The following is a 21,085-nucleotide window of genomic DNA, read 5'->3' as shown; positions in this document are numbered from 1 at the left end:
TCTCCATTATTAGTAAGAAGCCATCTGATTTTGTCTTTTTTCAGTGATCCCTCTTTAGTTAAGAAAAGCCTTATGTTCAAGATTTTCCTGACCAAAGAAGAATCAAACATAAAAGTTAACAGGTTAATATTCCACGTCTTTGTTTATGATGAAAAAGGTAATATAGATGAGGATTATGAAGGAACTGATTTTTAAGTATATGGGTGTTTTAGTCTTTTCAGCACCCAAAGACTACCACCAAAATGATTTACAACTTTTTCTCAAGTCGCAAATTTTCGTTAGGTTTCATCTAACCAAAAAGTGCATGACTGCTAATGGGGGGACCGGTATTATCAAGGAGGGAACCGTTTCATATGAGACAAAAAAGTTATATCCGATCTCGGCCGTCGGATCATTGAAACGGTACCCCGGTAATACTGGTCCCTCGTTAGCATCCAAGAAAAAGTGACCCTAAAAAAGACTCCTTCCCGACGGGCCCTCCGATCGGTCGGCCCAATAAGGTGGGTAATAGCTTTTAAAGAAGAAAATCAAAGGAATTGATACGAATTTGAGTTTAATTGTATATAGCCGGGAAGAAGTGCCAGTTAGGGTTTGTTTGAGAATCACTGTTGAGTCAGAGATGAGCTCTGGGGGGTGATGTTGATTTCAGAAAGAACTGCAATATGGTAAATATAATCGGACGAACTGATTCCTTCAAAATGTCAAAATCCCTTGCAGTACCATGATTTAATCCTGTCTTTCATCTTCTTTATCTTCCTTTCTATTGGTATTTGTTTCTGTTAGAGGCAGTGCTACATCTCTCATCTAATTTCCTTTAATACCTTCAAATGAAAGCTATGAGGAATCCAAACGTGTGTATGCGACTGTGGAAAAGCATCGCAGCAGAATGCAAAAACAAGAATATGAATGTGTTATTTTCTCCCGTTGTGATTCACAATGCACTGAGTTTAGTAGCTTTCGGATCGGAGGGAGAAACCTAAGGGCAGTTATTTGACTTTCTCAATGTCAGTTCTCTGAGTGAACTTCGACAAAAGTCTTCACAAATTAATGGTTCTCTCCATGGTAAGAGACCAACTCTGGTACATTTTATTCAAACACAAGACTTGTGTATGTGAGTGCTCTGTACTTAAAAGGTTTATGGCAACAAAAATTTGATCCATTTAAAACAAAAACTTCAGATTTTTATCTTTCTGAGAATTTAACAGTTGAGGTTCCTTTCATGAGTAGTGATGAATGGCAGTATATTTCTTGCTTCGATGGATTTAAAGTTCTTCAAATTCCGTTCAAAAGGTTATCTATCTCTTCAACTCACCGATTAAGTATGTCTATTATCTTACCTGATGACCGGGATGGTCTTGATGATTTGATAAAAAAAGTAAGTTCTGATCCCGACTATTTTCTGAAGACTCATCTTTCTTTGGTATCCCCGTTACGTGTTCCTGTTGGAGAGTTTAGAATTCCCAAGTTCAAAGTAATATCTGATTTACGATTATTTGGAGCTCTTGAAGATTTGGGATTGGATTTGCCATTTAATGATAACCAAGAAGTTATTAAGATGATGACTACTGGTGCTGGTACCGAGTTTGAAATTTATGTTGATCAAGTCATCCAGGAGTGTGTTCTAGAAGTTGATGAAGTAGGTACTGTAGCTGCTTCTTCTACAGCGATGGTTATGGATGATACTTCTGCATTATGTTCAGATAGAGATGATCGTCCGGTACTAGTAGACTTTGTAGCAAATCATCCATTCTTGTTCGTTATCAGAGATGATCTTAGCGGGATTGTGATACTAAGTGGAAATGTCTTTAACCCATTGTTACAAGATGAACGTGATGTCCTGGATTGTCTTGGCGCTAAAAGATCTACATGAAGGTATGTCTCTGTTGATGATTAATTGTTGAGACTAAATTGTTATCCCTTAACAGATGATTAATCGACCTGTTATGAATCAAATCACAGCCAATTTAATTACATTTGGTCGTAGTGGAGGCTGACTGTATTTGGCAATTGCCAAAAAGACAAGTGGGGATGCTGTATCTGGCTTAACCTTTTGACAGTTGCCAATAGGCTAAGCACAGTTTTATAGTATAAACCTAATCCTGGCTTAAACTTTCGGCTCATTTTGATAACCTGTCTAAGCACCCGGGGGTATATGGTCTGTCAACCACTGGATTTTTACCTCACACGGCACACATAGAAGCATGGCTCTGATTCCCACCATTGTGAATTCTCTGAGTAGGGAATGTACCAAACAAATAGCCAAGCACAGTCCATATGGGTTATTAGGAGTGTGGTCCAATCTGTATGTTTTGTTATCCTGAATCTAACTGGAGACATGAATAGTGAATACCCTACCATGTGATTGATTGGAGAGGACATAACTGTCAACATCACCCTAATGGATGGCTATTTGACTCGTTATGAATTTTCAGCCAATCATATGGTGATCTTCTTGGGCCCCAATTTTGTTAGGAATATACAGGAATAGTATGCTTGCTTGCAGATTAAATCTTTATATGAAGGTATATTCTTGTTTGCACTTTGGCATGTAAAATATGTATTTCGGTAGATGATTGACAATTGTGAATTGATGTGTTGGGTGCAGAACCTACAGTTGTTGGTCTGAACTGAGCTCTACATTTTCCTGGGGTCATAAAAATTTTCTGCTTGATCCTGTACTTTTTGTTTCTCATATTTGTGTTGAGTCGGTGTTCATCTCTATCAGATGATGCCTCTGACCTGACCCATTTTCCTAGACTAAGTGGATGATTACACTAGTTAGCTGCTTATAGAGAGGCTTTCACTGTATCTGAAATTCATTTATAGCAAGTTAGCATATTCTGATTTGAGTCGCTGAGTTTTGTTATTCATAATTTGATATATACCAAGAATGAGTTGAATGCTATAAAAGAATACCTAAGAGACTATAGTGTTTCAGGTATAATTCCGCAATGGTAACCATTGACTATATAACCAGGCGGAATTAGAAACACCAGCTTATCAGATGGGCTTGAAGTGAGTCTGTTGTTAAGCTTACCTTATGGGTGGGTTTTACGCTTTGCCTAGTGGTAGGCACAGATTTAAACTTTGCTCGATCGATTTAAACCGAATATGATGTTAAATATGTCTTTTTTGTTTGATTTTTCTGGCAGTTGCTAAATTTAGCATGAATCGCATCATATCAAATCTCAGCCAATGGTTTAGTGAACGCTATATTTGGCAATTGCCAAAAAGACAAGTGGAGATCTATATCTGGCTCAACCTTTTGGCAATATTGCTAACACAGTCTGAACCTAAATCCTCGCTTAACTTTTGGGCTCACTTTCAGAACTTGTCTAGGCGCCTGGGGTATACGGTCTTCGTTTTACCACTAGATTTTTGCCCCTCATGCCACACCTGGAAGCATAGCGTCGATTCCCACCATTGTGAATGCTAGGGAATGTACCAAACATTCGAATTACCCATTGATTTGTGATTATCTGCTGACGATCTTGCTCGCATTTTTGATCTAACATCATCGCACCTAACCACTTTAAGATATGAAAGACATTTAGTCGATCTTAGTAAGTAGAGTCGTCAGTAAAAACAGCTGATAACTATGGTTTGTTTGTAGGGTTGATTCTTTATACCTTATTTTTCCTATATCAGGAATTGGTAGTTCATTATCTTACCCACAGTAGGTGTAGATTGCTAACTCTGTACAGCCTTCTGTTGCTTGGTGACACATGGAAATACGTCGCACAAATTTAATATCGTAGTAGCTTATATTCTGTGTTCTGATAGCTTTTTCTTTTGTCTGTGTTGTTTCTTAATTGCAGATACTGTTTCATCAGGTTACTGTGCACTCCAATACTTATCTTGACTCTGGCATGCCTAATTTGTCACGATGTAGCTATTCCTTCTCATTCATTTAGAAGTTTCTTTGTTTCAAGCTCAAAAAATGAAGGTCGATGTTCTAGTCAACTGTTTAGCGAGGAAAACATCAATTCCAACTGATACAGTTAACGTTGAATTATGTCATCAAAGTTAACTCCTCACAGGGCCTCCATGATTAGTTCGCAATTGACCTGTGAGTAGGGATCTTGTACGGAACTAGAACTTTGATGAAATTGAAATGGAACGTTGATTAGTTGGAATGGATTTTTTCTGATATTATCACAACGAACCATATGTAAAATGGTTGGTTATGAACTTATGATGCTGGTAGGTAAAAAAGGCAACTTTTGATTGGTAAATAGGATTGTGGATCCTCGATAATGAAAAGTACAAAGAGTCACCAATGCAACTCTTGTTAAAAGTATTCTAATAGCTCAACCCGAAGTAGTCTTGAAGCATTTGATACTATTTTGATTCATTTGATACTTGAAGCCTTAGGTAATTATATGTAACTGAGCATTCAGATGTTGCATACAAAAAAGCACTTTCACAATGTGAATGGACAAATAATCCCACATCGTTATAATCCCCTTAATTAACTTAAAATATAATATGGAAGGACCGCTCCGTTCATTGCCAATTGGTTTTGAGTTGGATGCCCGCGGATTTTAACATGGTATCAGAGCTAAGTCCCAGACTCAGACCTGCGTACGCTGGGTGTAAGCCAAGTTACTGGCCAAAGTGTTTAACTGATTTTGTCACTTGTACACCCGGATATAGGCCAGTGCCGATACTGGCCGAGGTGTTACCCCCTGATTTAGTCACTCACATGTGTATACCTGTTACCGATGGACTGGCCGATACGTGGGTCCACATGTGAGGCCCAATGACTGGTCTTACACGTGAGGGGGTGTGTGAAAGGACAAATAGTCCCACATCGCTATAATCCCATTAATTAACTTAAAATATGATATGGAAGGGCATCCCACTTTAACACAAAACTTCATTTAGGAGAGAACGGTTTGCTTTATTTATTTATTTTCTTTTGGTAGGAAAAAGAATTGATATATAGCCAAATCATACGCAATTCGCAACACATCGAAATGGCTAAGTAACCAGTATAGAACTACTTCCTCGCTGCCAAACAATAAAGACAAGTAAAAGAGAATTCTAAAGAAAACGCCCAAAACGACAGTGACCCATAGGCCACTCCACTTTCCAAAATCTGCTTTGTTACAATGTCTAATCCAGTCGGGAAGCAGGAACTATCACCACCTTCAACCAGACACAAATTTGGGTTCTCAAATTCGTTCAGGAAGACAGCTTGGAACCCATATTTCACAACAGAAATATGATGGAACCAGATCCAGTATGATGGGAATCTTAAACCACTGAATAAAAGGAATGCACCTAATTTTCAAACTCAATACGATGACAAATATTGGAATCTACCACTGTTCCTGCAAAACAACGATACTGTTAACAGCTTTCCAGGATTTAGAACCATCATATTTAGTCGATCCATATTATTTTACCTGGTAAAATATTTCCACTCCTGTCAATAGTTTGACGATAGTTATGGTTATTTGCAAACAACCTTTGTGATGACGTTTTTGGCCCACACCAAATGTAACAGGTGGCTGACAGTTTGGCTCCAAAGAAGCACAGAACAGAAAGTGCCCAGTTAGCTTCTTGATTTCAATAGGCCATAATTTGTTTAACCCCAAGGAGTACAATAAAGAATCCAAAATTACTATCAGCATGAGAACTGTCTACTATTCAAGCTTACAAGTTACAACTGCTCAGCTATTTTTCACACAGTACATAAAATTCTCCACCTTCAGAAAGGTTGTTACTAGCTATATGACCTTTTGTCCGTAAGAAAAGTACCAAGTTGACACTGGACAACACATTACCTTGCGAATAGCATCAAGCTCATAAGTAGAACTTGATATAACTGACCCTCACTCCATCCATGAAAGCAGAAGATGGATCAGAAAGAAAACGAAAAGTAAGCAGACACAAAGGCTACTTTATGAACCCCAAAAGTACCTGCTAAATATAACGGAAAATGGGTCATTTGTCCAAATATTTTAAATCACGGTTCAAATGGACGAGTAAAAAATAGTTTGGGTGAAATGGCCAAAAAGAATAAATAGCAAGGATGAAACTGGATTCATCCTAACTTAAATTTAAAAAATAGCAAGAATGAAACTGGATACATCTTGTGTAAATTAAAAATAAGAAAAAATATTTGAAATGGGCACGATGAAACTGGTTACATCCTGCCTATTTTTACATTTTTATCAATTTAAACAGTATCAAAATCTAACTGTCCATTTTTCTCAGAAATTGTTGATTTTGGTCTTTTAACCAATTTTGTGTAAACATAATACGCTGAGGCTTCTGTCCAGTTGCTCTACGGAAAGAGATAAGAAGTTCCCTAGTTCATGAAACTATCAAAAAAATTAGCCAAAACAAAAGCCGAATATGCAATTCAGGTCCCGATAAGGAAAACAAATCGAAATGACGAAGATGCACAAACATAACTGACAAGACACATACTTAACCATGCCTCCCGTCACAGTTCCTCAAACTGGATCCTGCCATACTTTGAACAGATCCTGAATCAACTCTCGGCGATGGGCTTGATCACACACCGAACAGGCATACTTCGTTACTTCTGGCCAACCTTGATAAGAGGTATAACAAAATAAAAGTCAACAATTGGAATACATCAAAAATCGTCAAGTTGAATTGAATCCTTTCCTGGGTGAGGATGGTAACATCGGCACCGAAGATAATGGTTGGCCAGTCACTGACAAGCGGTATACGCCTTGACAATGCATCAACTAGAATAGTGTTGCGCCCACCGACCTTCACATTTATCTCGGGGGGACATTGACCAGGTACTGTTTGCTCATCTTAAAGACGTGCTTTGTAAGACAACACTGGGAAACCAGACCAAGTTCGGTCTCACAAATTCGCCAAGTCCCCTGTAAAGTACAAAAACTCCATTAAATGATTTGTTCAACCAATCAGAAATCTCAGCTATGAGAACGTTTCAGTTAAACACGAGCCTTGTCATATGCCATAGAGTAAGCCATTGCTGTCCGGCAAAATTACAATGAGCAAGCCGACTTCCTTGCCCTTGAGTTTTGTCATTGGCACAGAGTATCTAGTCAATGCTCGTACCAAATTACAGATCAGATGGAGCATTGAGTACCAAATTACAGAATTATCAGTCACCATGAGTTTGATAAATCAACAAGGCACACCATTCCAGAAATATGCATGACTCATCTGAGACCACGAGCCACACTGCCTTGGACATTGCGTGAAAAGTTAGAAGACATCCACTTGTTGACGATATATCCCTATTAGCAGTTTTTGTAGGAAAAAGGGAGATCATTTAGTATAATGCACGACAGGAACCAAAGACGTCTAAGACATTAAGATGACTTTGTGCGGAAGAGTTCGGTGAAGATGCGTACTTCTTATCCTGAGAAGGGTGTAATCGAATACGTACCTACACAATGATATTTGTTGGTGATTTGGTTGTTTGGATCACAGTTTGGGTCAATTATAATCACTAGTCGGTGATTATTTGTTCAATGCCAGTTATTCTTTTATATGATGAGATTATATCATCTTCTAAGTCCGTAATGGAATACGATATAGAAAGATAATAGAGGAGAGAGAATCACCAAATAGTTTAACTTTACCAAGGCTCGTGCCCCGGCTCAACCTCTCATATCTGATTTTAAGTGGATGGCGTTGAGTGTTTTATCTAATAAATTAAGCTTAAACGTGGTTTGAACAAAATTGAATTGTTTATTTGGAATGAACAAATCTAGTATTTATTTTAGTAGATTATTTCAGAAAAATTCTTTTTTCTAAAAAATTTAAAAGCAATTAATATAAATTTTAATAAAACAATCCAGGAAATCTAAGAGAAAAATAAGCGGCTCGAGAATAGAAATGTTCAGATCATAAGATGAGACTACATGATAATGTTAAGGAAATTATAAAATTTTCTCTATCTTTCGTTTTTGTTCCTTGTTTAAAAGATTCCTTTCATTTTATCTCTTTATTTTGGTCTTCGTTGGAATCTTAAATGATAAAAAGAGTCTAATCTCTGTGTCGTCAGTTTTATTTCATTCTAGTGTTTTTTTGCTTTTCTATCATTGATGATGTCTGATATGAATCACTGATTTTTTGCAGGTTCCTCCAGTTTACGCTAAATGGATTTCTTCCTATATTGGATCTTTGTTTTCAGCATTACTTCGATTCTCAAGACAGTATTGTCGCAAATGGCTATATTGCCTATCACAGTTCCATTCTATCATGCTATATTGCAACCCAAACATGGTGCAGCGCTGAGCTTTTCTCAATATGAGAACTACAATTCTCCCTCGGTTCAAATTTTTGAAGCCATGAATTCTCTATCCTATCACTGGGTTCACATACCGATTCATACTCAAAAAATTCAAAAACCAATGTTTCCCCCTATTCACTCCCATAACATATGGAATCATTATTATTTTTCGGATCTCATGCAACAGCAAATCAACAGAAAAACCTCTTTTACTATCCAAAAAAGTTCTGGTCACTTTTTAAGGAAAAAGAATATATCTCATCCTTTACCATTAGGAAATAATTTTTATATAAAAAACACCAAACGAGTTATTCAATACATACCAGCAGAACCCTTAAACCCTAGAAGAGAGCTTTCAAAGAAACAAATGGAGGCTAGCAACAACAACAATGCTGATAATAACTCTGTTAAAACTATCACCACAAAAATGAAGAACACATCCATCAAGGGAGGAAGAGGTGCTATAGGTTCAGAAAAGAATCTTAAGGAGGCTGCTACTTCTTGGTCATACAGTCTTATTGGAAAGTTGATTACTACAAATGATGAAATTGAAAATGCTGATATAAAGGAAGAATTGAACACCCTATGAAAAAATTACAAGAAGAGAGAAACAATGGTTGTGGGCAAATACCTTTTTGTGTTTAAGTTCAATTCTGAAAAGATAAAAATGATGTATTGAAGAAGTCACCTTGGAATGTACAGAGATGTTTGCTTGCGCTACAAGACTACACAACGGGTGTAGCATATACTGATTATGTCTTCAGAAAGCAGGCGTGGAGTGTGCAGTTTAAAGGGCTATTACTCGAACATCACCATGCATCAGTAGTTAATGAGGCCATTGAGGATCTGGGGAAAAAGATTTCAACTTACCCACCAAACTGAAGACCAAGATCAGGTAACATGATCACTGCTAGAATTGAGATTGATCTTACAGAACTGCTGAAGAGAGGGAATGGTGGAATACAAACCATGATGAACCAGCTTGGATCAGGTATCATTGGCTAAAGCAACCCCATAGTCTATGCTATCAGTGTTATATCATTGACCATGACGATGACATCTGCGAACAAGTGGTTGAGTTTCTGAAAGAAAGAGCAATGACTGTTGAAGAATATGAGGAGCATTGTAGAAGCAAGGAACAATCGGATAAAGATCTGGAAACTGTCTCACAAAACACTGAGAAAGAAAATGTCAATATGGCTGAAGCTGAGGAAGAGAGAACTGCTAAAAGAGCTCGAAACCAAACACCACAGGATAATGGCTCTCTCCCATCTATTCAAGGACATATTTTATCCCATCATGGTGGGGTTATGAATGATACAATCTTAAGCTCAATTCCTGCAACCATGGTTGGAGTGGAAACTGGAGAAAATGATAAGACTAGTGCTGGTGCAAAGAAAAATCCTATGTATAACCTGGAGGATCACGCTACTGAGGTAATACATTACTCTTTGTTAATTTCCATTAATATTCATTCTTTTCATTAAATTTTTTGCTTTAGAAATCTTTACTCCCATTTGGTAATCCCTAAAAGTAAGATTGATATCCATTACTGTTTTCTGTATATTAGTGAAACGGACTTTGGTTCTCATAGTCTTTCTTTTTCAAAAATTACCATGAGAGTGTTAGCTTGGAACTGTCAAGGTTTCAACAGCAAAACCACTAGAGACCATTTAAAAGATTTGATCTATCGTTACAACCCCGTTATTATTTTCATATCAGAAACAAAATTAGCAGAGATAAAATGAAGAAACTTATTAAACCCCGTAAATATCCTAATCATAAACTCATATCCTCTATTGGCTGTGTTGGAGGTATAATATTACTTTGGAAAGATGGTTTCCATTTCAATATTGTAAATGCAGGGCCTTGGATTATCAATTGCAAAGTGCAGAACGATCCCTCGAAGCCAGAGTATCTACTGACGTGTATGTATGGTTCCTCTTACATAAACAACAAGGAGATTCAATGGAACTACATTAAAAACTTAAGTGATACTGTTCAGCAACCGTGGGTAATCATTGGTGACTTAAACTTGGTTTTCAAAGATGAAGAGAGATTTCATACTTCCGGTGTTTCCATGAGGGGTTCATCTTTTGTTAATTTAATTTATGAAGCTGGATTAGAGGATCTAGGTTATTCTGGTAGATCATTTACTTGGTCAAGCAATGTGCACGGTACAGGAGTTAGAAGATCAAGGATTGACAGAGCTTTAGGCAATGGTGATTGGATCATTAATTACCCGGATGCAAAGATTTTACATCTCCCACAGCTAGGTTCGGATCATTGTCCAATCATGATGGATACTTCTTCTTCTAATGGTGATTCTAAAAGAAATTGGAAATATTTCCAATGTTATGAGAAGGATAACACACTAAAGAATGAGGTGTCTGCTGCTTGGGAACAACCAGTTGAAGGATCTCGTGCTTTAAAATTTTCTAAAAAACTCATTACCACTAGAAAATATGTCTCAAAGTGGAATCCAGAGAAGTTTGGAAACATCCATAGTAACATTTCTTTACTACATCAAAATCTGGAGGTTGTACAAGTAAGTTCCCCAAACCAAGATACTAGTGCTCAAGTTCGAGATGTAGAGAATCAACTAGAACATTGGCATCAAATCCAAAGCGAGTTTTGGGGTCAAAAGGCTAGAGACGAGTATTTCCTTGAAATGGACAGAAACACTAGATTTCATCATGCGAATGCAAATCGAAGACGTTCAAGGAATAATATTTCAGCTCTGAAAGATGAAAGTGGAAACTGGTGTACCACAAGAAATGATTTAGAAGATCTTCTTGTTAATTATTACAGAAAACTTCACTCCATTGTTAATCCAACGAAGAACGAAAGTATCTTGCAATGCATACCCAAAGTTATTACAACAGAAGAAAACCTCGAGCTGACGCGAATTCCAGAAGATGCAGAAATAATACACGCATTAAATAGCATGAAATCTTGGAAAGCACCAGGTCCCGACGGATTCCCATCGGGTTTTTTCAAATTGCATTGGGAGATTGTTGGTCAAGACTTAATTGAAATGGTGAAGCATTTTTTTCGAACTGGGTACATCCTCAAAAGTCTTAATGCTACCAATGTTACTCTTATACCAAAAATGAAGAACAAACAGTTCCCAGCAGATCTTCGTCCCATAGCAACACATCATATAAACTCATCTCTAAAATCTTATCTACAAGAATGAAGAAAGGCATGAAGAAGATTATCTCCCCTTACAAGTAGCTTATGTCTCAGGGCGTCAGATATCTGATAACATCCACCTTGCACAAGAAATTATTCATACTATGAATAACAAGAAGGAGACAGCTAAATATTTGGCATTGAAGCTAGACATGTCAAAGGCATTCGATAGAATCGAATGGCCTTTTCTTATGGATGTTATGACTCAGATGGGTTTCAGCCAAGAGCGGTGTAACTTTATTATGCAGTGTATTAGCACTACTCAAACAACAATTCTTCTGAACGGTGGTCCATGCCATGCTTATAAGCCAACTCGAGGAGTCAGACAAGGTGACCCGTTATCACCATATTTTTTCATTATTGTCATGGAAGCATTCTCTCGACAATTAATTCATGCAGAGAAAAACAATAAGATACAAGGCATAAAAATTGTTGCTGGTGCACCCTCTATCTCTCACATTTTATTCGTTGATGACTGCCTGCTGTTTATAAATGATGATATGCATAATGTCAACAATCTACTTGAAATCATTAAAGATTTTGGTGAAGCGTCTGGTCAATCAGTTAACTTCAACAAATCCAGTGTTTATTTTAGTGTGAAAGTCCCTCAAAGATTCTGCAGAATTCTTACAAGAAGATTGAAAGTTCCAAGAATGAAATCTCATGAGATATATCTAGGGATTGCTCTGATTATGAGGAAAAACAAGATTGATTGCTTTGCAGGTCTAGTTGAGAAAGTTAAAGGAAGGCATTCTAAATGGAACGGGGAATCTATATCTCAGACGTGCAAATCATTAATGATAAGGACGATCACAAACACCATCTCATCTTATACCATGAGCTGCCTTCAGGTGCCTTGTGAAACACTTAAACAGATTAACTCAATACAACGATATTTCTGGTGGGGTTTCACTGAAAAAAGAGGTACGTACATAACTTCTTGGAAAAGATTAGGGCTACATAAAAATCTTGGAGGCCAGGGTTTCAGATATTTGAAGTCTCTTAACAAGGCTTTATTAGTTCGTGTGGCTTGGAGGATATGTAGTAACCCGGATGAGGAATGGGTTAAAGCCATACAGGAGAAATACTTTCCTTCCACCATTATTCTACATGCAAACCCTAAACAAAATTGTTCGTGGGCTTGGAAGGGAGTGCAGAAACAGATTCCTTTCATAAAAGCTAATAGCAGATGGAGATTTGGGAAAGGGGATAAAATAAAGATCTGGTTGGATACTTGGATTTTAGGTTTGAATGAGCCTCCAAGTCCAAAATAGGGCTGAAAAAAATTGAAGATTTCATATGGGCAAAGGAACTTTTAGTCCAAGATGGAACACAGTGGAATATTGCACTTATACATCAACTATTTGAGTTAGAGACTGCTAGTTTAATTCTGCAGATGAGAATCTCCACAGCTACAGAAGACAAACTTGTATGGACGCTTACAAAGAATGGAATTTTTTCTTTGAAATCAGCTTACAATAAAATTCATGAGTTAAGCTTAGCAGACACTGAAGTTTCCCTCACTATCCAAGGAACATATTTACTTTGGAAGCGTTTTTGGAGATCAAAACCTGGCCTCGTGTTCAACACTTTTGGTGGAAATGTCTTACTGATATATTGCCCACTAATGAAAAATTATCCAGATCTGGTGGTTATGTTAATAGACAATGCCCCTTCTGCAACCAGCATGACGAAGATGTAGTGCATGTTCTTTTCAAATGCTCCTTCTCCAGAGCCGTCTGGATGATTATACCAGGAGGGCCTTGTTTACATGCAGGAAATGATATAAGTATTGCAGAAATCTTTGAGCACTGGATGATGATTGACAGACAACACAACATGCCAAAAGGAAGATTAACCACTGCCATGATTGTTTCATGGTCAATTTGGAGTGAAAGATGCGAGGTTCAGTTTCAACAGAAGCAGGAAGTTCCTCAGAAAGTTTCCACTAAAGCAATGAACTTTGCTACTTATATAGAGCAACTATATGAAAAAACTGATCAGGATTTCGTAGTTGCATATCAAAAAACATCACCACTGCATTGGAAACCACCCTGCTTTACCTTTCTATGTCATAAACTGTGATACCTCTTATGATAAAGACTCCGGACTGACAGGGGTTGCTCTTGTGTTACGTGATTTTGCAGGAAACTGGCGGGGATGCTCTACAAAATGCTATGCAGGAATAAGGAGTTCGGAGCAAGCAGAATGTCTAGCGTTTTACCAAGATGTTAAATGGAGTAAAGTGTTGCGGCATACACACATAGTACTGGAAACAGACTTGAAGGGAATTGAAAATTACATCAACAACTCTGCATCGGTGATAGCCCGGGAGAATGAGGACATTCTACTTGACGCTATTGATTATCTTAAAAAAATATCTCATAGTGGGAATGTCATTTTGTTCCTAGAAGTTGCAATAAACCTGCTGATAAGCTAGCGAAACACAACAGGAGTAATGGAGTCACTAGGGAATGGTTTGATAAATCTCCCAGTATTATTGAGAGTCTTTTGTTAGCAGACAATGTTTCAGCTTCGTAATCAATAAATTATTTTTTTGGCAGCAAAAAAAAAATTCCAGGAAATCTATTCCGAATAGGTAACAGTATGATATGGATAAAAATATAAACTACCAAAACAATAACAAGGTAAATAACTAGGTGACTGATGCAAAAGCTATTGAGGTTGTTCAAGCAGTTTTTAATGCAGTTGACATGACCAAAAACCTAGTGAACTATGCATACGACAAAGTGAACAGTATAAACTGGAGTTATATCATATCCAACTTAGATCAATTAAAAACTACTTCTAAAAGTGAATGAATATGTCTTTGACCCGCCCAAGCTCCTCTCTTTGGGCATTGCATTATTCATGTACAGTTGCATTCTTTTTTTAGTCCAAAAGTTTCTACCCCGTGGACTGTATTTCCTTTGTATATATTATTTGAATCGATGTAGCCTGTGTTTCTGTTTTGATTTCAACTTCTCCAGATTTTCATGGATTGATGTCATATATTTGTAAATTTTCTGTTCAAACCCACCTAGTAGAAAAATACCAATGCATGCTCATTGTTTAAACACCGTTTTTATGGCCCGATCTCCTAAAAATTCAAACATGTCCTCATCGATTTCTTTGATTGTTGAATCGGGTTATCTTCCTCATATTCAATCAAATCTTAATTTTCAAATAAGCCTCAAGCATCTTACTGTCATGTGATAGTATGATGCCAATATTGCGATGGTACTTCTCGTCTTTCTTCACCTAATCAAAATCATGAAACATCAGAAACTTAAAATATGTAATACCATTCTAAACTTTTTTCATATTTTATATTGTTTGAATTTTTATAGCTTATACTCGTGTTTTGGTTTTTTGCATAATCTTCTGTACACTTTTGTTCAAATTCATGTTAAAAATTTTGTTTTTAGATTCTAATGGCTCAAAAGGTTTAAGTCGATATCGTTTTTTTGATCTAGATACTTTAATAAGTTCTCCATTTTGTATTCATTGTCAGATATTTTGGATCTTGATTAAGGACCCATACCTTCTTTGTTTGTAACAGGGGTCAAACAAGACAACCTTTACCAGAGAAAGGTCGACAAAGTCTTATCTTTTACGTGCCAATGTAAAAATTTAAAACTGAAACTCATATGCATAATAAATATGCAACTTATGAAACATAAAATGATAAGATTTCACATATGAGTTTGATCAATATCTACTTATGATTATTTGATGTCGTAACTCTACAAAGTTAAATCCAAAACCAGCTATATCAAAAAGTCACAAAATCATAAGAGATAAGCAATATGAGACCGAAACTTAAAGTTAATGAAAACCAATGTTTATCTCATACATCAAGAGCACTCATATGTATACCAAATATTTATTTATAAAACATAAACAAATATTATTATATGTGACTTATACTCAAAAATTCCTAACCATGAGAAAGTGAGTCAATATATAAAACTGAAACAATACGGTTTATCTCATGAACTCAATTACAATAAGCCATAAATATTCAACAGACAATCAAGTATTGCATGCAGGGACTGAAAGTGATTCTACAAAAATCTCTTGAACTACAAGAGGCACTTGTCAAACAACATCCTAACAGGTTTGCAGGAACTAACTATTTCATTCATGAACCGTATATTCCTATGCATGTCATTGATAAGGAGTTTGAAGATGACAAAGAATTTTTCAAAGATTTTAAGTACTAAGAAACTTCTTGTGAGAATTTATTCTTGTGTTCGAGAAGGATAACTAGGGTTTGGTATAGCAAATATTGTGATTACACAAGCTATTTCCAACGATTTTCATCTTGCATGTTTTAAAATTTATTTATTTAAATTCTAAAGTTTTTGGAAGATGAACTTGCAGTATTTAATCATTATTGGTTTAATATATTGCAAAGTCTTATGAGATATATGTGTCATTTAATTTATGTGAATGAATTGAACTTATATCTCGTATATGCTCAAAATTTAAATCTATTATGTTTTATGAACTAAAAATAAAACAAACTTTGTGAGAATTTTTTGAAGTATTGATCTACTTGGTCACACTTTTGTGAGATTACTGCACTATCAACTCCATAAGATTTTCTTATGTTGAGTCATACCGATTAAAATTATCTGTTTGTTCGTAACTGGCATTGAGATTAATTTATGTCGATGTTCAGGATACAAATCCATGTGATTTGTTAATGACCGAAAAAATCCTTCTTTTTCATTAAAGTAAGGTCACTCATGCGGTTCCTTGGAATAACATCAAATAAATGGGAGTTGTTAATTGAACTTGTGTGCTTAATTGCTATATCTTTGTGGGGAGAGTGGATGTGGAAATCACATGGGATGCTTGTATCTTAAATCTCCTAGATGAGACGCTAAGTATTTTATACTATGTGATATCATCTAAATAAAAGTCGATCCGTGTTTCCTTTAAGTCTTAAAATATCTTTTGATTGAATTCATTTCGATCCCATAGTTTTCGTACCTTTGCCAATTTTTATTGACAAAAAGAGGGAGATTTAATTAGTAGTTTCGCACTACAAACACATGGTTTACGAATCATTATATATGGGGTGGTGAATTACTATCTATAGATGTAAGTATTAATTAAGGAGGAGAAACATATCACCGTAGTATTACTTCGAAGTTGTGATACAATTGAACTTTGGAGAAGATAATAATAATATGTTTCTATCTAACTACGATTGAGAATATCTGTTTTCAAAGTTGTTATCGACAACAATGCTGAGTTGAACACGTTCAGAATCATTGCAACTTACGAAGAATTCAAGGAGTTGAAGAACCAAAGAAATCAAGCATGATGGATTCTGGAGTTTTCAAGCTTTATTTTTTAATCCAGATGTATTAATAGTTTTGTCACTAAAATTGAAAAAGGGGGATATTGTTAGAGCATTACTCGGTCTAACTCACAAGTGCTTCTATCTCAAGATTATTGTCAAATTTAGTTGTCAAAACTGTATCTTAATTTCTAGTCTACATTTAGTCAAGTCTCGTACTAGGATAGAAGTGTGTAGTTGAGAATTGAATATCACTCGTTCTACCGTTTGAAGGCGAAGATCAACATGGGCTTTGGAGAACTTCCACATCAAAAGGTAAGTGAAGACTATTTCTCAAGTTTTCACCTTTCTATCTTTGAGAGATTGTCGCATGACTAAATTAGACAGTACATGCATAATAGAAATTTTCAGTCAAGTTTATCTTGAATATTAAATATGACTAAGCTTAAGAACATTTGTTCATACTTGATGAATGTGGTTTTAGAACAATTTATTATTTGTAACTTAATTATGATTTAAGATTTAATCATTTAAAAATAACATGGAACAGTGATATGTGTCACTGATGTTATTCGAAAATGTTTCGAATTGATTATTAGAGAGATATAAAACTACTATTAATCCGGATACATTATAGCATGTAAAGCAGTTCACATACTGGGATAAATGTTATAAGTCCAGAGTCGCAGTACATGTACCCAGTACACGTACCAACGTTGCTATAGTTCAACATCGAATTTTTGGTACGCATACCCGATATCCATACCATAAAAAGTATGTTGATCGTGAACCAGGAAAGGTACGTATACCCAATATGCAAACCTGAAAAGATCAGTTGGTTTCAAAACCGAAAACGGTACGCATACCTAGTATGCAAACTATAAGAGATCTCTGACATGAACTTGTTTTTGTCTTAAGGGTATCCATACCCGGTACACATACTAGGACAAAGATATTCACATACATTTACAATATATGTACCAGGTACACGTACTTAACCTTTCGAATATTTTCATATGCATCAGAGTTATTTCTAAGAGATAATCGACATTTAAAAAACTCTCTAAAAACACTATCTAGACATTTTTGATCATATGTGTGATTCAAGAAAAGTCTTAAAGTGTTATATGAAAATGGTTAAGCTTATAGTCTAATTGGCTAGTTTCGGCTAACCTTCATGAACATGTCATTATGCACGGTTCGGTTACAGTCAATCCTACCTAGAGCGTATATTCTACTATGTTAATATAAAGTCAAGCATCTAACAATGATTATTGATTGCTCGGTTTCAAAGCTATCTTAGCTTAAACCTAAAGCAACCTTGATCTTGAAAGTCTATAAAAGGAGAACCTCAAACAACTGGGATCTCCGAATCCTTAATATTATTCTTGTGTGTCCTAATTGTGAAATGAAGTCGTCCTCTCCTTAAAATGCGTTTAGAGTTTAGCGACTAAAAAGACTTCACCTAGGGATTCATGAAGTCAGGTCCAACTATCTTTATCTTGATAGTTCTTGTATCCTGATCTTGTTTTGATTGGTGAGCTTGCCCCAAAAAACAAGATAGATAGGAATCTAAAAATATCTTCGTCTCAGACTTTGTGATTCCACAAACTTCGACTTGTGAGGTGAATAATAATGTAGGATTCTCTTCGAGAGTCATAAGACCGTATTTTGAGGTTTGCTAGACTTTGTCTATTGCAATCGATTTCCTACCTCACCTTGATCTTTGATTAGAACGGAAATCACAAATAGTCTTATATGTGGGAGGCAGATTGGTTTAAAATCTTCAATTGAGTTGAAGAAACTCTTTGGTTGTATAGGATGTCATCTAAGGGAAACAATTGTGCGGCTGGGATTCAAGAAGCATAAGGAGCGTGACTGTAACTGAATTGTTGTGACAGTTTAATTCGGTCTCAACTACATTCGAGTTCGAAGTTCTGATAGTATGCTAGTGTATATAACGGCTTAATACAGTTTGGTGTTCAATATGGACTAGGTCCCAGGATTTTTATGCATTTGCGATTTACTCGTTAACAAAATTTCTGGTGTCTGTGTTATTTCTTTTTCCGCATTATATTGTTTATCTTTATAATTGAAATATCACAGGTTGTACGTTAATTAATCAAAGTAGATATATCCATCCTTGTTTGGATACAACTTGATTGATTCTTGGATATTGATCTTTGGAATCGTCCAAGTACTCTCACACATAATCAGGTTCGCGGACTTTCTTCTGTAAACATTATGAATGTGAGACAAAGAGATATAAGCTCCTCATCTAATTCCTTGATTGAGATTCGTTAAGTTGAACTCTCGGAATTATATTCGAGTTTAGTCCATACAATTTTCCTAAAAAAAAGTTGGTGGTGTATTTTGGTACCCCACGTTTTCAGAAGGTGATTGCACAAATCTTTTTGACTATTTAAATGGGAAACCATAGTCTTTATCCTGGTAGGATCAAGCATTAATTGAGGAAGTAAATAAGGAAGTCAGCTTTTGTTCTAGTTTTTTAGGTTTTATGTTTGTCCACAAAACTGCTAACAAAATGGCAGATCTTTTAGCTAAAGAGGCTAAACAATTTAGATGTAACTTAAATTGGAATTATCTTCCACCATATTGTATTAATTCAGCTTTATCAGTATATAAATCTAATGCTAGGAAAGAGCAGGCTCATTCCACATTACTAGTCATGTTTTAAGGGTTACTAACTCCCTAAGTTAGTCTATTAATGAATTACTTATTTGCAATGATAAAAAAAGAAGTTTTGGAGTGATAATTAGGGAAAAGTAAAGAGGAATATAGGAGTGTTCATTGATCATAATAATAAGGTTACATGGAATATTATCCTTATATACATGTGAAAGGAAGACCAAAAGGCTTCCGTTTTGGACTGCATATCCATGCGCATGGGCCCTTCAACACTCTGCCTTGTGTGGTTTAATAATGGAACTCCATATGTAGTGCCACATATAGTGCTTTGAATAAAGTTCTTCAAATGTCGTTCTCTCCTTGATGACTTGTGTCGAAATCAATTGCCTTACTAAAAATTTGACAATGAAAAACCCAGTGGGATAAAACCTTGGTACAACTCTTCACATGTGGTACTTCACATGTTGTCTCGTACTTTACATGTAGTTCATCACATGTAATACGATCTTCAAAGATCGACGAGTCTAAGTTAATTGCCTTGTTAAAACTTCGTTAGGAAAACCCAGAGGGACAAAACCTGAACTAAAGAAAAAGAGTACAATATTAAGCAAAATTAGAACATAGTTGGACTCAAATATGTTGCCTCATTAAAACCTTGACAAGGAAACCCATTGGGACAAACCTTGACGAAGGGGAAAGAGTACGACTTGATTAGTTGCTTCACAACTTCTAAGACAGAAAATCCTTGTGGGACAGACAATAGCCTTTGTTGGGAAGTTAATTCCCGGTGTTTGTTGTCGTCTCATTAAAAACTTTGCCTAGCAACAAAACCATGTGGGAAAAAGTAATCTCGGTGAAGGAAAAGAGTTCAACTCACCATTAGATGCTCCCTTAATGTCAGACAATTTTCATTAGTCTAATGCAATCAAAAGGAGTTTATCACACATTACTTTGGTGACTTGAATGTTTTAAGACCACGTTGTTGATTTTGGAAGTTATGTTGCTTAACGGACTATCGCATTTTATTTCTTTGATTCAGATATTTTCAGTAATATCAACGCGATCTTTATGTCTTCAACGTTCAACATACTTGATGTTTTTAGTGTTGTCTCGCTAAAAACCTTGTCGAGTAATAAAACCATTTTGGAATAACTATTATCGATCGAAGGGAAAAAGAGTACGACACATCTTCAATTTCGAAGTAAAATATGTCGACATCATATCCTTGGATCCCCCCCTGATGTCGGCATCTCCCCCATGATTACTTTCAGAGTTGTTCCATACAGTTCATTTAATCATGTACTTTTCGAAACTGAATATCGTTAATGACCTAGAAAATAGTCTACCATATCTCCCCCTGATTACTTTCATTGGAGAAGAGATTATTGTTCCTTCATAATCAACAAATTTTGGATTGCACTTTCATTATCATTCGTTTTTATGTCTTTGCAGGGATAAAACAAACTCATGTCAATGGTTACTTTTAAGTATATGATTACGTTCATTATATCATTCCAATGACGTTGTGTTGGCGCTGAGCTATATCTAGCTAACAAGTTCACTGAGGATGTGACATTTGGTCGAGTACATTAAGCACAATAATGCTTCTATTGTACTTAGATAAGGGAAATTCATCTCCCGACACATCTTCGTCATCTTCCTTTAGATAAATT

The 21,085-nt window shown here is 36.0% G+C and overlaps 1 protein-coding gene across 1 annotated transcript; it reads left to right on the top strand.

The window, feature by feature from the left end:
- Nucleotides 1-565: 565 nt before the first annotated feature.
- Nucleotides 566-4,267, top strand: LOC113361405 (serpin-ZX-like). Its single transcript, XM_026604659.1, has 2 exons — nucleotides 566-1,872; nucleotides 3,819-4,267. The coding sequence occupies exon 1, from the start codon at nucleotides 1,220-1,222 to the stop codon at nucleotides 1,868-1,870; it is 651 nt and encodes a 216-aa protein (XP_026460444.1). The 5' UTR covers nucleotides 566-1,219; the 3' UTR covers nucleotides 1,871-1,872; nucleotides 3,819-4,267.
- Nucleotides 4,268-21,085: the final 16,818 nt, after the last annotated feature.

This window comes from Papaver somniferum, chromosome 3 (assembly GCF_003573695.1).
Source record: "Papaver somniferum cultivar HN1 chromosome 3, ASM357369v1, whole genome shotgun sequence".
NCBI lineage: Eukaryota > Viridiplantae > Streptophyta > Magnoliopsida > Ranunculales > Papaveraceae > Papaver > Papaver somniferum.
The sequence above is the reverse complement of the archived record's forward strand: the minus strand, read 5'-3'. Positions and strand labels throughout refer to the sequence as shown.

Coding starts and splice junctions, on each gene's coding strand:
- LOC113361405 (XM_026604659.1), top strand. CDS start 1,220: ATGAGTAGTGATGAATGGCAGTATATTTCTTGCTTCGATGGATTTAAA.